At 40.6% G+C, this 17,997-nt stretch overlaps 1 protein-coding gene across 1 annotated transcript in view; it reads right to left on the minus strand.

The window, feature by feature from the left end:
• Nucleotides 1-13,994, minus strand: part of LOC140135062 (uncharacterized) — a 75,418-nt gene extending 61,424 nt beyond the window's left edge. Inside the window, exon 1 of the mRNA XM_072156060.1 lies at nucleotides 13,379-13,994. Coding sequence (XP_072012161.1) covers nucleotides 13,379-13,565 — 187 coding nt within the window. The 5' untranslated portion in view covers nucleotides 13,566-13,994. The remainder of the gene's footprint in view (nucleotides 1-13,378) is intronic.
• Nucleotides 13,995-17,997: the final 4,003 nt, after the last annotated feature.

Genomic DNA, 17,997 nt, shown 5'->3' on the forward strand with positions numbered 1-17,997 from the left:
CTGCAGTGTGATTATCATACCTTTTATAACACTATACACAATTTATAATGAGAGAAGTCTTATTAGGACACATCTATCATTATTAAGCGGATGGTAGATGTCCTTTAAAGCAAAGCAAAAAAAACGAAAAGATTCACTGCACTAAACCAAGTTGCTGTGATAACCATAGAGATTTTTTCCAAAATAAATTATGCCAATATTTGGAAGACTAACTTTCTATCAAATATCAATTCCTTGAATGGCAACTCAAGATATCATTAAATTAGAAGATAAAAGTTTCATATTTGGAGCATTGTCCCAGCATTACAACTCTCCCATTCCACAAAAGTCATAATACTTCTTTGATTCCCAGGTCATGATCATCCCCACTTAAAAAGGAATCAAACAAATTGTAGAACTTTGTATTCCCAGATCAGTCCCTTACAATACTCAATATTTCCCTTACTGAAACATTCATGTCCATGACTGATCCTGGCTACATAGGAGCTTCTGTTTATTGGCCAGCAATGAGGATATAACCTTGTCTGGAGCCCCTGGCGATGTACAATATTAGGTGTACAACATTGGATGCATTTTACACGAATGTGCCTGGGGTTTGCTGTTCGGTGCAGCAATCAGTATTCCTTCCATGTTCTAAGAAGTGGCAGCATCTTTCATGTCTCTTCGTATGGCATAGAAATATACTGGATAGTACAGCAATTCTAAAACCTGACGGCAGCCTATAATCAGGGACTTTCTAAGCATTTCCATCAGACAAATGTCCTTGTACTGCAATGAACAAATTTCATGAACTCACATATGTATAAAGGAACTAATCGACTGATGACTGAACATTTAACAATGTGTATTGACTGCATGGTTTCTGGGATTTGTTCAGTTCTCTATCAGCAAGACACTGGCTTTTGGGGCCAAATGAAACAAAAAGTTTCTAATGATGGGCTCGTACCATCTAAGTGGCTTATTTTGTGTCCATATTTTACCCTCAGCAGTCACACGCAAAATGAATGGGATGTCATCACTTGCAGTATGATGGACCAAATCTACAGGAGACAAAAGTGTTGAACATCATTGGACTGGGGTTCAACGGGCCCACAAGATTAAATAATTCTAGGGGTCTACCCTCTATCAAGGAAATGGGTTCCAAATTGCGTCCTGCTTTACCTCTCCCAGGAATAAGTTACAGACTAAGCCAGGAATGGTTCTCCTGTGGGCCAGTCTATGACTTGTGCTAACTTTGTTTTCTTTCTCCCCCCCCCCCCCGTTTAAACAAAAGCCGCCCCTCAGGGTGAATGTCAGAAAATCCTTTAAAATATTGTGTTATTAACTTCTAGCAGGAAAATCAGACAATCTCCCAGCAAAAGTTCTATGCTCCAGTCACCGTGACCTCTCTCCAAGGATGCTGGCAAGGAACAGAAGAGCAGGTGGATCTGAGCCATGCAGTTTTTAAATAAATATAATTCTAGGAGCTTCCTTCATTCCAAGGACAAAAGAGAGCAGAGATCAGCAGATGTGTAAAGGAAGTAACTCACAGATTCTGTAAAGCAGAGGTGTAACTACAAATATGTCCAAGCCAAGACAAATAACTCTTTTAAGTCTTTAAGGAGCAAATCTGATGTGACATTTTGAGATGGCATCCACACATAGCCAAACAATTGTAGCAACAACCTTTTTATAATATATATATACACTCACCGGCCACTTTATTAGGTACACCATGCTAGTAATGGGTTGGACCCCCTTTTGCCTTCAGAACTGCCTCAATTCTTCGTGGCATAGATTCAACAAGGTGCTGGAAGCATTCCTCAGAGATTTTGGTCCATATTGACATGATGGCATCACACAGTTGCCGCAGATTTGTCGGCTGCACATCCATGATGCGAATCTCCCGTTCCACCACATCCCAAAGATGCTCTATTGGATTGAGATCTGGTGACTGAGGAGGCCATTTGAGTACAGTGAACTCATTGGGGCAGATTTATCAAGCAGTCTGAAAGTCAGAATATTTCCAGTTGCCCATGGCAACCAATCACAGCTCAGCTTTCATTTCACCAGTGCTCATGAATATTTTAAAGGGGAGCTGTGATTGGTTGCCATGGGCAACTGGAAATATTCTGACTTTCAGACTGCTTGATAAATCTGCTCCATTGTCATGTTCAAGAAACCAGTCTGAGATGATTCCAGCTTTATGACATGGCGCATTATCCTGCTGAAAGTAGCCATCAAATGTTGGGTACATTGTGGTCATAAAGGGATGGACATGGTCAGCAACAATACTCAGGTAGGCTGTGGCGTTGCAACGATGCTCAATTGGTACCAAGGGGCCCAAAGAGTGCCAAGAAAATATTCCACACACCATGACACCACCACCACCAGCCTGAACCGTTGATACAAGGCAGGATGGATCCATGCTTTCATGTTGTTGACGCCAAATTCTGACCGTACCATCCGAATGTCGCAGCAGAAATCGAGACTCATCAGACCAGGCAACGTTTTTCCAATCTTCTACTGTCCAATTTCGATGAGCTTGTGCAAACTGTAGCCTCAGTTTCCTGTTCTTAGCTGAAAGGAGTGGCACCCGGTGTGGTCTTCTGCTGCTGTAGCCCATCTGCCTCTAAGTTCGACGTACTGTGTGTTCAGAGATACTCTTCTGCCTACCTTGGTTGTAATGGGCGGCGATTTGAGTCACTGTTGCCTTTCTATCAGCTCGAACCAGTCTGCCCATTCTCCTCTGACCTCTGGCATCAACAAGGCATTTCCGCCCACAGAACTGCCGCTCACTGGATGTTTTTTCTTTTTCGGACCATTCTCTGTAAACCCTAGAGATGGTTGTGCGTGAAAATCCCAGTAGATCAGCAGTTTCTGAAATACTCAGACCAGCCCTTCTGGCACCAACAACAATGCCACGTTCAAAGGCACTCAAATCACCTTTCTTCCCCATACTGATGCTTGGTTTGAACTGCAGGAGATTGTCTTGACCATGTCTACATGCCTAAATGCACGGAGTTGCCGCCATGTGATTGGCTGATTAGAAATTAAGTGTTAACGAGCAGTTGGACAGGTGTACCTAATAAAGTGGCCGGTTAGTGTATATATATATATATATTCCTATATTTCTGGCTCTTGTGTCATAATTTAGCAAGATTTGGACAATCTTTATTACCTAACAATACATCAAAGACCAACAAAGCTTTTAGAAGGATTCTGACGATTTTGTTGCATTTGGAAGAGCATCAAAACCCAAGGTGTTCATACCATCTAGAGACTGTACTAAATACCAAGAAGTTAGACCAATTTACACCAGCTACAATATAAGTACAGATGAATATAAAAATAATAGTGTTAGTGGAGTGGTAGTGCTGTCTCCGACTTTACATTGCCTCTACATACTGTATACCAGTTAACATAGGAAACCCTACCAGACGGCCAGGTAGCACCACAATGAGACAACAATTGTACAATATTCCCTGACATGCTTATCCTTTATAATACAGTTGCCATTATGGCTGCATTACCAAGATGACAAGATAAGGTCATAAAATAACTCTATTATCAAGCCCAGATGCCCGAGTCAACCGAGGAGAATGGCTTATCAACAACAAAGACAGAGCAAGGTGTGGCAATACAACCTATTCTCGGGAGCGCACAGTTTTTTTGGGGTACAGTTCTTATACTGTATGTTAGACATCTGGGAACATCAGTAACTCATAAATGCAAACTACTAGAGAGGCTCGTAGAGGCCACTGCTACACCGGCCTACAGCTCTGGGCGTTACATTAAAATTGATACATTGTGTAAAAAAAAAAAAAAAAAAAAAAAAAAAAAAAAAAAAATCGCTAAAGTTCTCAAGTAAAACCAGTACAACAGCATACAAATAACCACCCAAGGGGAACGTAACACCTTGACATAACGACTCCCCATCCTTTTCATAACTCCTATTTCCCTTTCTCGTTTGTCAACAAATGTATTCTCCCCAAAAGGGATAAGTCTTATGTTCTTAGCACTCAACCGCAACAAGGTCACCTCTCATTCCAGAGGCCCCATGGAAACCACATGAGCCATTTTTATATTCAATACTTTGTAGATTATACCAATTTTTTCCTCCTACTTTCCATGGATTTTTGTTTGATTTCTTTAGAAGTATGTAGCCGTGTATATTGCAGTAAATACAAAACCAAGAAAAACCTAGTGCTATTTCCAAGGCGTCACGTGCTGCCAGATTTAATTAGATACATTTTCAAGGCAGAATTAGAGATTTGCCACTAAACAACAAGTGGAACTTTCCATTATGATTAACTAACAGGTTGTTGAAATGTGTCATGTGCTGCAACATGAGGATCAATAAACCAGAAATACAAAAGGAAATGCTTTTATTTCACAAAGCTTTAAAAGAACAAAAACACAACACAACGTATACACAATTGAACCCTTTACAAACTTTATGGGGTGCAGCGGGCAAACAGTTGCACCAAGGACCAGAGGATCATCTCATTCATGCAAGGAAAAGTAGTTGAGTTGGATTCAAGTCATGAGCCTTGAATTTAGGGACTGTAAGTCATCATGGTCACCTATAATTGTCTAAAGAAGTTAGTAAGTAAGAGGCATCCAACAGTCTCTGAACGTCACAAACTGAACATGGACAATCACACAATATTAACCGAAAAGCCCTCAGATTCTACAATATCCTGTGACTGGCAGGGATAAATCATGGAAAGACGGAATTAAAGCAGCCTAGTCCTTAGTAGTCCATATCACCTAAAACAGATGTTCTCATAATATTAATTAATTGAACTGGACTTTAAGTGAAATATCCCTTAAACTCTAGCATTAATTCTTTGAAATTATCTCATCTTAGCTGATCTCAGATTGGTTTTCCAAGAGCAACTGGAACAGTTTTACCTCAGACATTTCTGATAAATCTCTGCATCTCTATCCATATTACCTCACGCATAAGTTGTCTTATACTCCATGCCTATAGTAATCACAGCTCAGAGCTCATATGAATGACCTGTGGCAAAATAGCAACCAATCACAGCTCAGCTTCTAACTGCCACAGCAGCAGCAGACAATGGCTCCGGTATATGGTGGTTAATAAGTGGATTTTGGAAAGCAAGGAGTGAAATTTTCAGCTCAAAACCTGGTCTATGACGTTCCTCGAGTCACAGAGAGCGGATGTGCAAAATTTGGCGACTGTAAATGCAATTTTGTAGATTCCTATAGCGGACATACACACACACTGAGCTTTATATAGTTGATATATATGTACTGTACATTAAAAAAAAAAAAAAAATGAGGTCCCAAGGGCATTGGTAGATGCAGAACGACAATTAGCCCTTTAAGTAAGCAAAATATCAGTTTTTGGTTCATACAATAAGAAATTCAGAGCCTTTAGCTGCTAAAAAAAGATATATATTGCAGTGGTAAATACCCAAGTTATAGCGCTAAATAAACAGTATAAAATATAAATATATACATACACACACTTTGTAAACAAAGGCTGCCATGTCTAAACAATAAGCAGTTAACTTTTTTTAAGGCCAAAAAATAAAATAAAATACTGCAGGTCAAAAAGCATTTCCGATAGTCAGCATATGAATTGTTGGAACATGTTGCTTTATTTGTAGAGCTGGGAGTCTTCCATGTCCTTAAAGCAAATGTAAATCCTGGTGTACTACGAAGCTGAACAAACAGTACTAGTAGACAATACCCTGCTCTAATCTCCGCTACAGCTTTTGTAACTGTTCTTTCATATCCCCAAGTCCATAGCAACCTGGCAGTCACTCAACTGTGCAGCGCTGACCTGTGTGGGTGAGAGCAGAACACAAACACCCCACACGTGCCCAATGATCCCATTGCCTTCCCTACTGATTACTTGAACTGTGCAAAAGAAGTAGGCAAGATAAGAACAAAGACAGTGCTGGTAGGCATCCACAAAAATACAATGAGATATACTGCCGGAACGTACAACTCTATTGGATATGCACCTCTAGGTTAAAGAAGAAGATCTGTGTATCACATCTGGGACATCAAATTCTGCATTGTGCCATTGCTTTGTTCTTTCCTCTTGGATATATATAAATAAATTGACCTGGTCAATAAGGGGCGACCCCTTACCACTCTTGTCACACCCCATGATTTGGCAATGATGGGGTGCAAACACCACAAACAAGGAGTAAACATTAGAAAGTAAACCAATTCAATTCTGAATGATAATCAAAAAAGTTAATTTATTTACAAAAAAACCTAAAAGGCAATTCTCAAAATGTCCTGCTAATGCATTTTGGGTGTTGTAAACCTTTGCACAGATAATGGACAACGCATTGCTTTAATGCTTTTTCTTTTTTAAAGGGGTATTCCAGGAATCAGAATAATTCATATACAAATGGGTACTCAAAATATAAGCAAATATGTAATTAGTTGTTATTTAAAATTTTGCTTCCCTTAGCAGAAAATGCTGGTGACATACAATATATACCCCAAACACAATATGTCCTCTGGCTCATTTCACGAGAATTCCCCCCTGCGCTTCAATTAAACACCCAAACATAAGGTGAACTCAAGGTTAATAAGTTTAAAAATCTTATAAATTTTTTTATTTCATATCGATTAAAACAAATACAAACATTAACTTCAACAGGTTAAAAAATGGTCCCAAATTGATGGGGGAGACCTCAACAATTCATCTCAGATGTATTCGTTGTGCTTTTGAACATTGTACTAGACAATAAAGTGCATTTTACTAGGCAATAAAGTGCATTTTCTAACTGCAATCAATGGTATGAGGGTTATTACCTTGCTATGGCTGTTTGTCTGCCCCGCGCCCCGACGCGCGTTTCGCTCGCTGCTTCCTCAGGAGGCGTGTGACATACAATGTAATGAAGAATAAAAATGCTACTGGCCCTTTAATCAGTCCGTTAATTTCCTCCGCGCAGTCCGTTGCAGAGCGGACACAGGACAGAAGATGGCCGCTGGTCACATGTCCACATCACATGTCCTGCACCTGTCTGGGCAGGTCATGTGATCACCACTACGTTTGGCTGTTGTCGGTTGGTTGCAGTGCATCCAGTATGGCCAGTGTTTTGTTGATGGCAGTTACACATCATTACTATGGTAGCAGAGCAAGAAAGTCTGTTGTATCATCACCCGGAGCAGAGGACAAGAGGGAGGAGTTACTCAGAACTTAAGGATCATGGGACTTGTAGTTTCCAGTGGCGGCCAACTTAGTGATAACTTCACCTACTTTAGAGAGGCCATAACATTTGTAAATCATAGAATTTAACTATTTAAGCTCCGTTTTGTGACAAATGACATTGAGTATTGTTGTATTCATTTATTTATATCATCATGGGTTTTTGTGTCAGACCTTCATATTCCCGGAATACCCCTTTAACTTCCTTTCAACTATGAAAGTCAAGTAATCAGCCAGACATTCCTGACCACCGCAGATGGTGGTCATGTGATCTCTATCGGTCCATGAACAATTGCCGTGCAACATGTTGGCCAATGTCCAACAATACAGCACAAGCAGGGCAAAACGCACATAGCGGAACTGGGGTGTATACACATAGCTTAGTCACTTAATAGCCTTCATCTAGTTATCTCTATTACTACTACATTATGTTATATAGGCTTCCATTTAACATCAACTCCCGTAGACGTTCATGCTTGGACGGGTCTCTTCCATCATGCATCCATTAGTTGTAATGAAAAAATAATGCAGTTGTTTGCTATAATAATGGAAATAGTAGCGCAAAGAGATGCCTTTTGGTAGGGCCTGTGATGTTAAAGGTCATCTGGGACCCTAAACCACCCAGAAATCACCAAGGACTTGCGGCTTAGTGCCCCAAAAAGCTGTATAAGGGCCCAATCTGCTGGGTATACTTGTGTGCCCGTTTTTGTTTAAAACACAGCCCCCATAGAGGGCAATTTAAGACACTTAATTACTGATGCACAAGAATCTGGAAGCGTTTTATACACTAGCAACATTATTTTTCTCCATAATTTAAGAGAAGAACCAAAATTGTCATCAGTGCTCCTGGACAAAAGATAGCCCTTTTTGTATTCAAAAGTTTTTTTATTGGTTTGTTAAACGGTGATACCATTTTATTGGGAATATATGGGTCCGAGAGAGCATTTTGAGCTTGGTGTGAACTTCCCCCAAATTGATGGACTCTATTGGTTTATTAACTATACATGAAGGTCTATTTGTAACTCGACCAAGACTTGTCCACATTCTGCTTTACATATTTTTTTTATACAGATCCTTGAGAGAAATCCTATTTCCTCAAGCTGTTCCATCGATCTATTAAATTATGTTGATGACTCCCATCTATAACAATTAATGAGCCATGAATTCAAGTCAATAAATCCTCTGAATAAACGTCTTTCCCGCAGATTCTCTGCATATTTTCATGAAGAAATTCCAACAAACACTTTACCCATAGCAACCCGATATGCGCTTTCTTTTGTTACATTGTACTGTCAAAACAATATCTTGTATCCAAATGCTCGATACAATGTTTCTGTTCTTTATGGATAAATAATAAAAAGTTAGTTGTATTTTTTTCCTCACATTTCCAGGAGGATTTCCGGCAACACCATTTCTGGTCATTCTAGTCTAAGAGTTGTCATCTCTACAGTCTTGATCTGTATTTTGTAGGTTACTCTCAGCTATGGGGAAGAGACCCATTTACTGCAATTCACTAATTCCTCTCACTTCTGCTTGAAGGAAATCTACCATCAAACTCCATAATGATAAACCAAGGAGACTTACTCATAGACCCAGTCACCGTTACTGTGGTTATCTGTGGAACCTGATGAAAGACTGTATGCAAATGAGCCTGAGGGGCTCCAGGCTCCAATAACACCAATGGAGCCCGGAGCTCCTCTGGCTCATTTGCATACAGTCCTTTATCCTTGTGGTAATGTCCTTTAAAGAGCTTCACTGTCCATTTTACTTTCCTAATCTGCTTATGATTAGTAAATTTCTTAAGAATTGATACAGTCCTTTATCCTTGAGGTAGATGCCCTTTAATATGATATAGTTTCTTGCGTTCACTTGTGCTATTCATGTATGGAAAGTTTGTTGAAAACGAAGTGCAAATACTGTGCTGCAGACAGATAACCATCTATTGCACATGACCGGTGAGGCCACTGATTGTCTGCCGCTGCCACATGATGTGGTCACAACATAGTCCTAGACATTCAGCAAGCAAAGGAGCATTACATGCCTTTCAAGGGAAAGTCTTCTATGTCCAAATTAGATGGTAGCGCGTAGTTGAAATATTTTTGTATTTTATCAGATGTTGTAGCTACTTCTTTTTGAAACCTTCCCTGGGGGTGGTTATATTACAGGCACACCCTTCTGGAAGCAGCAGGGTGTGTGGTTTATGGCAACTTCATTAAAAGTGAAACTATGGTCAAAAAAAGTGTCAATACACTCATGCATTAAGCTCCATATTAGACCAGGGAGAGGCAGGCTTGCAGCATACAGAGTAGTGTCTGTGTGAAGTGGTATAGATGTCATATAATCCTGCCTGTCTATGACTCCCACAGTTCATCAAAGCCATAATTCATCATGAAAAGAGTTTTTTTTCACAACTTCCATATTTATGACACATCTGTAGAATATATATGTGTGAAATCAGGCTTCCAGAAACTCATGCCAGTAAGGAATCTCATGTGAGCGTTTCAGGCTTTTCTTTACCAGACACAGCGCCATCTATTACATAGTGGATAATACTGGAATAATGTGTAGCGCTGTCCTATTTTCTAGAAATTACTAAAGCTTCCTTAAAGGGGTTTTCCCACAAAGGAAAATTAGGCCCTATCCACTGGGAGTCTTGACCCCCTCGTCACTCCGTCAGACGAATGGAGAAGACAGCTGTGCATGACTGTTCTGCTCCATTGATCTCTATGGAGCTGATGGAAATTGCCAAGCCCCCACTGATTATTTGCTGAGACCCCACTGATCAGCAAGTTAGGCCCGTGGGATAGGGCCTAACTTTCCTTTGTGGGTAAAAACCCTTTAAACAGCAAATGTAATGCAGTGTTTGTGAACGCCACAGCAATTGCCCAAGGTTTTCAGCAAGTATGCAGAGATGGAACTCAAATATTAATGGATCCTAATAATAGCTAATTTTTAATAAAAGGTTCGAAAAAAAACATTCAAATCCTCTACCGAAGAATAATAATAATAATAATAATAATAATAATAGAATAGAATAGAATAGAATGCTTTATTGTCCCCATAGGGGAAATTGATCTCGTCACAACGACAGCAACAACACCTCCATTCATGATCATAATTATACATATACATACAGGTAAGATACTAACATACATGTACTAACACACATATACAAACAAGTAATAAGAAACTTCTTAAAAAACAGTAAAAAAGGGAAAAGCACCGAAGTTAAGAATATAATTACTTGCCCAAATTAACTAATACAATTGCCCTAGGTATAAAAGAGTTTTTAAAACGATTCGTTCTACATTTAATATGCAGAAACCGTTCACTAAAGGAACTACGCTGGCCCATCAGTATATTATGTAATGGGTTTTTCTCGTTCCCTAAAATGGACTTAAATTTGGAGAGCATACGTGCACACAAGACTGACTCCCAATCCTCTGTCTGAGTTCCAACAATTGAGTTCACCTTCCTAACCAGTTTCTTAAACTTGTTTAGGTCCGTGGTGCGAACATTGTTTCCCCAACATACCACCGCATAGAATAAAACACTTCCAATTACAGACTGGTAAAAGGACAACAACATCCTACGGTCCACATCAAAAGACCTAAGCGATCTCAAAAAGTACAGTCTCCCAGACGCCTTTTTATACAATTTCTCTGAATTAATATGCCACAACAACTTATCATCCAGATAGACGCCCAGATACTTATAGTCTGTGACACGTTCCACTGCGACACCCCTAATCTTTGTAGGCTCACCATCAGTATCCCGTTCTTTTCGGAAACTAATTACCATCTCCTTGGTCTTCGATAGGTTCAGTTCTAGGCCATTTGTTTCGCACCACTCCGAGAACAAGTCGATAGTAGACCAATACTCAGACATATCACCCTCCTTTATACACCCTATTATAGCAGTGTCATCGGAGTACTTCTGCAGGAAACACTGGCTTCTATTTTTTTGAAAATCTGCAGTGTAGATGGTAAATAAAAACGGGGCAAGAACCGTCCCCTGTGGGGCTCCAATGTTACTCACAACCACATCCGACACCGTGTTTCCAATTTTCACCTTCTGCGGTCTTAATGTCAGATAATTAAAGATCCACTGAACTAAGCCAGGACCAACCCCCATTTTACCCAATTTCTTACATAGAAGTTTCGGGATAATCCTATTAAAAGCACTCCCAAAGTCGAAGAACATTATCCTAATCTCAGACCCCAGCTCATCCAGATGCATGTATACCCTGTGGAGCAGGTACAGAATCGCATCCTCCACACCCAGATGTGGTTGGTATGCGAATTGTAGAGGGTCAAGATATGGTCCAACTACTTCAGCAAGATATCGCAGTACAAAACGTTCAAACACCTTCATAATTATCGGTGTTAACGCTATCGGACGGTAGTCATTTGGTTCTTTTGGAGCCCTCACCTTTTGAACCGGAATAATACATGACGTCTTCCATAACGTTGGAACCACAACAGTTGAAATACTACGGTTAAACAGTTCACAAAAAACGGGACCCAATTCCCAAGAGCAGCTTCGGAGGATTTTCGCACTTATGCAATCCGGCCCTGACGACTTCCTAACCTTTAGTTTGTTTAGTTCACGTATTACATCCTCTTCCACAATTGAAAAACCCACATTTTTATTGGCCGTACTTCCCAAACTAAAATCCTCCACATCAGTATCCACATCACAATCGGGTGAAATGAAATGGCTCTGCTGACTCTGGCCCAGTCTGAAATTGAAACTACCAAAACCAGAATATGTCAACATTCAAGACACATCTGCCATACATTATCCTACTTTGTTCTCTTCTATGTGGATAATATTTGTCAAATATGGAGGACTGAAGGACAGAGAACTACACGGAAAGAATTAAAGGGAACCTGTCATCACAAATTGACCTAATTAACCATTACCAGTATGTTGTGAAGCAGATTAACACTTTCCAGATCATGTTTCTTTCATGGCTCAGTGTGGGGACATCATTTAGAAAATCAACTTTGAAGTGAGATGTAAATTGGTTGTTTGAAGTCATGGAGGCGGAGAGCTCAGCATTGAAGTAAAGCTCTCCTCATGTCACCTCAAAATGAAGGAGATCTGGTTAGTGATGTGTCTGGGTGCAGGACCGTTAAATGCAGCAAAGTTGGCATTTTTAAGTGAGGAGAGCTTGACTTCAGTGTTAGACTCTCTGCCTCCTTGACTTTATACAACCAAATTACATGTCACTTCAAAGATGCCACCTCCCTGGGCCATGAAATAGACATGATCTAGAAGCTGTTCAGCTGCGTGATGACATACTGGTAGTGGTTTATTAGGCCAATCCCTGCTGACAGGTTCCCTTTGATACTAAAGCCCATAACAAAGTTTCAAAACCAAGAAGTCTACAATCTCCTGGATACAAGTTTTCAAAATATGTAACATGTATCCAAGTTACCCCAAATACTCAGAACTTTTCCAAAGCATTAATGCGATAAACATTAAAGGTCCATTCTTAAATGGATGGTCCCCCCATACATACCTTGACTGTAAGCCTTATAAGGGGATTTGGACACTATATAGAAGGTTTCCTTGAACAACACTAGCCCCCAGCCCACAAATACAGCTTTATACTCAAAATGCACATAACCCTACATTTCCACACAAGAAGTGATTACATTTAAAGGGGACCTGGTGATGATGGTTTAAATGGCTCTATATTAGTTTATGAAAATTATTTTGCATAATAATGTTCCAAATAATTATCTTTCCAGAGACCACTAAAATATATATATATATATATATATATATATATATATATATATATATATATACACACACATGACTACAATCCCTATTTGTCAAAGATTTGCCTTGAATAAACTCTTCTTGGCATTTGCAGTGTTCAGCTTCCCTTTGCCACCCTGTAAGAAGTCCAGCGCTATAAACAAATGCATGTGTAAAATAAGAACATGCCAAGTCTCCTGTCTGCCAGACCACTCCTAGGAACTCTCACCCCTTCCTGGGAACTTTGAAACTCCAGTTCCCTGGCAGGAGGGAGAGAAGGAAGGGGGGTGGCATATGGCTGCATAGTTTATCTCCTCTCCCAGCATGGGATGTAGATTGCTGGATAATTAAATTAAGAGCTCTGGCGGCCCATCACCCCCACCCTCCCCTGCCAGTGAGTGGATGCCCAGCAGTGCTTACCTTGCAGCTGGGCAGACAGGGTTTCTTGCTGCTGCCTGGATTTCACAGCCTGAGCCTCTGATGCCCTGCTTTTATTCAGCATGTAGTTGTATAAGTAGACCCCACTGCCCAGCCCCACCAGTGCCAGCAGACAGAAGCCCGTGTGGAGGAGACTCTTCTGCCTCCTGCTGCACACTCCAGTGCCCATGATCCAATACCAGAGGTCCTGATAGATTTACTCTGGCATGGGCACCCAATGCAAGGCAATAGCCCTTTCCTTCTTCTAGCAATATATATGGCTCTTGTTCAAGTCACCAGCAGCAGGTCCCATAGCATCCTGATGCTTGTATAACATCCGCAGAGTGCCAGCAGGTGCCAAGCTTGTGCCAGCTCCCCTAAATCCACAGCAGTCACATGCAGCAGAGCCCCCTTCTCCTGCCAGGGCTGGCAACTTTACAGGGCACTAGACAGCTGCAGGGATCCCATATCTCCTGTGCTATGCCCAGTCTATGCCCACAGATCAGCAGCCAGCTCCGGGCACCAGACGATCTCACAATCCCAGGATCTTGATCTCTTGCAAACTTGCAACATTTTCAAAGAGGAAGCAGCACTCCCTGTCCTGAGTGACAGGGGCTCCGACCAATAGCACCGGCACTAAAGCCTCTGCTTCTCCAGGGAAGGAGGGGCTGCACTTCTTAAAGGTCTATGCCGGAGCTTTACTAGGATAGTAACCCTTTCCTCGCTACAGTCACTCTATGCCATGCACCTGTCATTGCCTGCAGAGGCACCAAGCAAGATCTCCTGTCACTACACAGAAAAACAAAACCCACGGATTTCTGATGTAATATAGGAAATATTTAGGAAATATTAGAAGTTTCAAAAATATTTACAAATTCCTGAAAAAATGTAGCTGAATAGTGAATGTATATTTCAATGTTTATTGGGCTCTTTGCTTTTGATGTTTCATTAAATTGCTACAAATTTGAACATATAGAAAATTACATGAAACATGAACACGTGATACATTATATGTCCCCCCTCCCCGAGCTTAATAGATACCTTGCAATAAATATATCTTGTTTAACCCCTGAACCAAGTGGTTTTGCTGAAAAAACATTACAAAATTATGATATCTTCGTCCAAGCCAGGTGAAGGGACAGGCGGAGAGTCTGGGACAGTCCTGCTCCATATGGGATGGTTGGGATGTATGCCAATAATAACAAATATTTTACTCAAAATTTTTTCTGCACCAGCTTTTTGGTGCATCAGGGCAGTGGCTTCAAGCACTACTGCACCTCTTCATTTTCTATGCCAAGAACCAAATAGAACCCCCCTTTTTCACAAAGGTTGGCATTCCCTATAGAACAGAGGCAATGCAGAAAATGGGTGCAATCGTGAACAAGCACCGCAGGGGACATTTATTATAGTTCTGGAAATGCATGTCTAGTTTTGGGGATTTATTTTTAGGTTTTGAGTTTGCCTGATTTATCTTAGTGGTTGATAGATGAGGCATGTGAGTCTGTTTTTCTTTTAAACTATTGTCTGAAAAGTTGCACAAAAGTCTCAAATGTTGAAGCCTATGACTGCTTTGGACTGGAGTTTATTTGCGCAAAAATAGCAACTTTTAACAGTGATTCCTCAAAAATTGGCAACTTTTCACTGTGATTGCACTCAAGTGAAAAAAAACCCATCATGACAAACTTTGTAAAACAGCAAAAAAAGTAGCAAAAAAGCTAAAAAGTAGAAAAAAAGACCTAACTATCAGATCTCACATGCACCTAATGTGTGCTGTACTAGTGGTCACACATGCTCAGTAGCTCAGTCGCTTGGATCCTCTTTTACAAGATCAGGAAGATAATCCCTACTATTTGTGGAGGCCTTCAGGCATGAGAAGAGTCTAGCTGCATTAGAAACTCATAAGCACTAAAGTTTCTAATTGACAAATGATTATGTTTTGCATGCTGTCACAGAGAAATTTTTCGGAAATATGTGATCATAGCACAACCTCTTTGATAATACAAATGATCATGTTCAAAGAACAAAACAAAGTATCTTTCAAAATGTAATTCCAACAGATGGTTATGCGGGACAGATGTTATCAATCCAGAAATGCAGACTGGTAATAAATCTTGGCACATGGAGGGACTGTTGCATCATACATCATTCTCATCATTATGGAAATATTAAACCATTGTCAAATCTTAACCAGTGGGTCACAACAAGCCACTTTGCTTTGACCCCTCATGTCCACGGTCATCACTCTCTAGATATTCAAATTACTTGTTACCATTGGCAGATGTGCATGCATACTGTACATGGTGTGCAAGAAAGACCTGTCCAAGTGGTCTGGGGTCTGTATTGATTCCTGGGGGTCTTTATTCCAAAGTTATATGACCTATGTGGGGCTCTCCTCTCAAACTGTATTCGTTTATGGAGTGGCCTATATTTTTTGGTTGAAGGTCTTTACTATTTTAGGGAGTCTGGTCTGCAATATTTTTCAGATCCTATAGATTTCTGTACATACATTGCAAGCTAAATGTTCTTCATGCTGTCATATTCTCACCTGTACCGGATCCATTGAAAGGGAAGCAATCATGCATGCAAAAGACAGGACATTTCCCACGGTTTGCCTGAGTTGCAGTCGCCCGGCTCCGTCATGGTGCGGTGCCATACTGGGCATTGTAGACTTCTGTTTCCTACGTGATCTAGCTGCAGTTTATGCGACCAGATCACAGTCACAATTAAGGTTGTGTGAATGCCGCCTTAGACTAAGATGCACAGCCAAAGGAAGCCTGATACTTGTGGTTCTACATCAACAAGATAAAACTTTAATAATCTATTAAAGCATTGGCTTTAGTAGTCTCAGATATATTGCTGAGGAACTTATTATAATTAAACAATCCTTTATTGATTTTTGCCCGAGGAGGTTGTTAATGTACCATGAAGACTAGACAAACTGTAGGAAGTCGAACTGCTCATTTACTATAACTGGTGCAGTGCAAGTCTGATATAACAGCTTCCTAACCTGACTAAAAATAATACATAGATACAGGCTGTAGATAATTCCGCCATTGCCCCCATTTAATGGTTGGAATACAAGGGGTGTGGTCTGGGGAGCCATTGTGGGTTCATAACCCCCCTACTTCATGTATGTCATACCTCATGTCTGTAGTACATGAGTAGTACTATATACGAAAAGGTCTTAAATATTAGAATATAAAAACACCTATAAAAATACCTAAACTGAAGGGTGAATACCGTAATGAATGAAATCTATATGTCTGAACCCCACTTCAGCTTAAAGAACGTTTACCAACAGAAATACTGATGAGTCCTATAATGTACTTACTCACCAAGATGTTTTCTGTCAAATACTTTTTTTACTAAATCTTGGGACATGCCGATTTCGCAAAAAAAGAGTTAATAAAATATGCTAATGAGCCGGAGGTGCTCACTCTTACATCACCTGAGCGCCTGCTGGCTGTGAGGGCTAATAATATGTTCAGCCTCTCATTTTTCCTAACACAGGTGGGTCCCACCTTCTTGGCTACGCAAGGAGTCTGACTGCTCAAGCGCAAGATTTCCAGACACCCGGCTGACGTCACAGGCAATCTGAGTGATCGGAAGGCGGGAAGAACGGGGGCGTGAATATATTATCAGCCCCCAGAGCCAGCAGGTGCTCAGTTGATGTAAGCTTGAGCGCCTCCGACTCATTAGCATATTTTATAAAAACTCTTTTTTAGCTAAATCTGCATGTCCCAAGATTTAATAAAAACAGTATCAAACAGAAAACATCTCAGTGAGTAAGTACATTATAGAATTCTACCATCAGTATTTCTGGTGGTAGATGTCACTTAAAGGAAACCTTTCATGGCTTTTGGCTATGACACTAAACCAGCCACAGATTCTTATGGACTGGTGGCTTAGTGTCCCAAACCACCCTGTATGATTTTTATGCATTCGGGGGACAAAAAATCCTTAATACTCATCTCATCCCTCGACACCACGACCTCATTGGACTCACATCTACGTAAGATAAAGTTTATTTATTGTTTTATTTCTCTCCTCCTACAGACTTCAAATAGGTTGACTTGGGACCCTAAACCACAGGTCTGTAAGGACTGTACAAAATGCACAGAGGATGGAAGTCCCTACACTATATAGAAATATAAAGCAAGGGCGTCTGGTCTGCCACTGAACAGTCGCACTGGCAATGTAATAATTCATAAATTTGCAAGCACATGTGTTATGGAGGCAGACAGGTCATCCTTGCATTATACACTCACCGGCCACTTTATTAGGTACACCATGCTAGTAACGGGTTGGACCCCCTTTTGCCTTCAGAACTGCCTCAATTCTTCGTGGCATAGATTCAACAAGGTGCTGGAAGCATTCCTCAGAGATTTTGGTCCATATTGACATGATGGCATCACACAGTTGCCGCAGATTTGTTGGCTGCACATCCATGATGCGAATCTCCCGTTCCACCACATCCCAAAGATGCTCTATTGGATTGAGATCTGGTGACTGTGGAGGCCATTTGAGTACAGTAAACTCATTGTCATGTTCAAGAAACCAGTCTGAGATGATTCCAGCTTTATGACATGGCGCATTATCCTGCTGAAAGTAGCCATTAGATG

Source organism: Engystomops pustulosus, chromosome 6 (assembly GCF_040894005.1).
Source record: "Engystomops pustulosus chromosome 6, aEngPut4.maternal, whole genome shotgun sequence".
Taxonomy (NCBI): Eukaryota; Metazoa; Chordata; class Amphibia; order Anura; family Leptodactylidae; genus Engystomops; species Engystomops pustulosus.